Source organism: Tyto alba, unplaced genomic scaffold, assembly GCF_018691265.1.
Source record: "Tyto alba isolate M040663 unplaced genomic scaffold, T.alba_DEE_v4.0 Super-Scaffold_34, whole genome shotgun sequence".
Classification (NCBI taxonomy): Eukaryota; Metazoa; Chordata; class Aves; order Strigiformes; family Tytonidae; genus Tyto; species Tyto alba.
This window is the reverse complement of record NW_024881309.1, coordinates 419,938-422,339: the sequence shown is the minus strand read 5'-3', so window position 1 is coordinate 422,339 and position 2,402 is coordinate 419,938. Positions and strand designations below refer to the sequence as shown.

Sequence of the window (2,402 nt, the reverse complement as noted above, 5' to 3'; positions counted from 1 at the left end):
TTGACAGGGTGAAATTCTTAGTGATCTGCAGTGGATCCCTCTGCTCTCAGCGGGGTCTGATTGCTTCTCCAGGTACCTCAGGAGTGCAATCCCCCTCCATTTCAAGGGGCAGACACAGGTCAGTTGGGAACGAGACAAATGGACAGACCAGCTCGACTGTCCATGCGCTAAGCCACAGCAAATCCTTTTGCCTCCCAGGACTTGTGGCTGCTCAGCTGGAGCACAGCAGAGATGCTGAGCATTTCTGATTTTACAGAAGAGTCGCCGGAGGAGATGGGGCTGGAGCGGGTTGGTGTGGTGGAAAGAAATAACTTTATGAAAGAAAAAAGAAAAAAAAAAGCCTGATGCAGTCAAGTTTGCTTGGGATTGGGGGTGTAGATGCTGTCAAGCCCTTTGATGATGAGAGGGAAGTCACCTGAGAAAATCTATCACACCTGGTCCCTACGTGCCCCCTGCTCCCAGGCAGAGCCTGGCCTAGAGCATGTCCAAAACATCTGGGAGCCCACAGGCCCTGCTCTTCACAGCACCCCCAGCCAGCACAAACCAGAGCAACAGCCAGGGAGCTGCACATAGGTCCTTCCAAGCAGGAAAAAGGGAGAGGGTCTGAGGTGGGGTCACGAATGTGTGAGAGATGTCTTTGGTTTTACACAGAGATCTCTGTCCTCACTTGTCACTGTCTTTTCCCTCCAGTACAGGCCCCCGTGTTCATAGTGAGACCATGTCCAACAGCAGCTCCATCACCCAGTTCCTCCTCCTGGCATTTGCTGACAGACGGGATCTGCAGCTCTTGCACTTCTGGCTCTTCCTGGGCATCTACCTGGCTGCCCTCCTGGGCAACGGCCTCATCATCACAGCCATCGCCTGCGACCACCACCTCCACACCCCCATGTACTTCTTCCTCCTCAACCTCTCCCTCCTCGACCTTGGCTCCATCTCCACCACTCTCCCCAATTCCATGGCCAACTTGCTCTGGGACACCAGGGCCATCTCCTACCAAGGGTGTGCTGCCCAGGTCTTTCTCTTTGTATTTTTCCTTGGAGCAGAATATTCCCTTCTCACCATCATGGCCTATGACCGCTACGTTGCCATCTGCCAACCCCTGCACTACGGGACCCTCCTGGGCAGCAGAGCTTGTGTCCACATGGCAGCAGCTGCCTGGGGCACTGGGTTCCTCTATGCCACACTGCACACTGCCAATACATTTTCCCTACCACTCTGCCATGGAAATGTGGTGGACCAGTTCTTCTGTGAAATCCCCCAGATCCTCAAGCTCTCCTGCTCTGACTCAGGCTATCTCAGGGAAGTTAGAGTCCTTGTGTTTACTGCATTTCTATACTTTGCTTGTTTTGTTTTCATTGTGCTGTCCTATGTGCAGATCTTCAGGGCCGTGCTGAGGATCCCCTCTGAGCAGGGACAGCACAAAGCCTTATCCACGTGCCTCCCTCACCTGGCTGTGGTCTCCTTGTTCATCAGCACTGCACTTTTTGCCTACCTGAAGCCCCTCTCCTTCTCTTCCCCATCTCTGGATCTGGTGGTGGCTGTTCTGTACTCAGTGGTACCTCCAACTTTGAACCCCTTTATCTACAGCATGAGGAACAGGGAGCTCAAGGATGCGATGAAGGAATTGATCCAACGCACCTTGTTCCACCAGCAGTAACCTGCCTCACCTTCTCTGCAGAGTACCCAGAGCTTGGCTTAGGCCAAGCCTCTGATTTATTTTTCCCTTCTGATAATTATCATAAGAGGTAACTGCTTGGCTTCATACCACTTCTCTAGAGGCTTCATCTGTTGTGTCTGACCCTTTCACAAATGCCTTGAACACTCTACCAGATCCGGCTTCCCTGAGAGCATCTCAGCAATAAAAAGGGTCTCCTGCGTGCAGTGCCTGAAGGCTGGGCTGTCCTAACTAAGCTGCTGCCAAGAATAAGCCCAAGGAATTGGACTTTTAAAAATGTCTTTTTTCATTCTTTTTTTCCTGCTTTGGGTCGATAAATTTGTGGCAAGTGTGAGATCTATTGGACACCATGTGGTGCTTTCAAAGACTATTCCTGGTGTCCAGGGGCTGTGTAGGTGCTACAGGAGCTCTCCATTACCTCTTTAGGCAGCCACATGTATAGAAGGGTTGATGGCATATAGTGTTTCCTGTGGAAAGGAGTCTGGAGGGGTCAGGAAAGAAAAGACACTCTCTGTGTGCTCTTGGGTTGGCAGTGAATGGACACTCAGGAGATGAGACACCCCTCAAAGGTGAGGTTCACCCATAGTAAAGCATTAATCCAGACACCCACAAGCCATGACCCTGCAGTTTGGTGGGAGCCAGTAAAAATGCAGCAGGCATGGGGAAAGGAGACTGGAGAAATGTGGAAGCTGCCCAAGGAGCCCCAGGTCAGGGGATCTCCTGCTGT

At 51.8% G+C, this 2,402-nt stretch overlaps 1 protein-coding gene across 1 annotated transcript; it reads left to right on the top strand.

Moving 5' to 3' along the window:
- Positions 1–718: 718 nt before the first annotated feature.
- Positions 719–1,657, top strand: LOC122154203 (olfactory receptor 14A16-like). The gene has a single exon (XM_042801430.1). It carries the CDS (start codon positions 719–721, stop codon positions 1,655–1,657), a length of 939 nt encoding a protein of 312 aa, XP_042657364.1.
- The last annotated feature ends 745 nt before the right edge of the window (positions 1,658–2,402 follow it).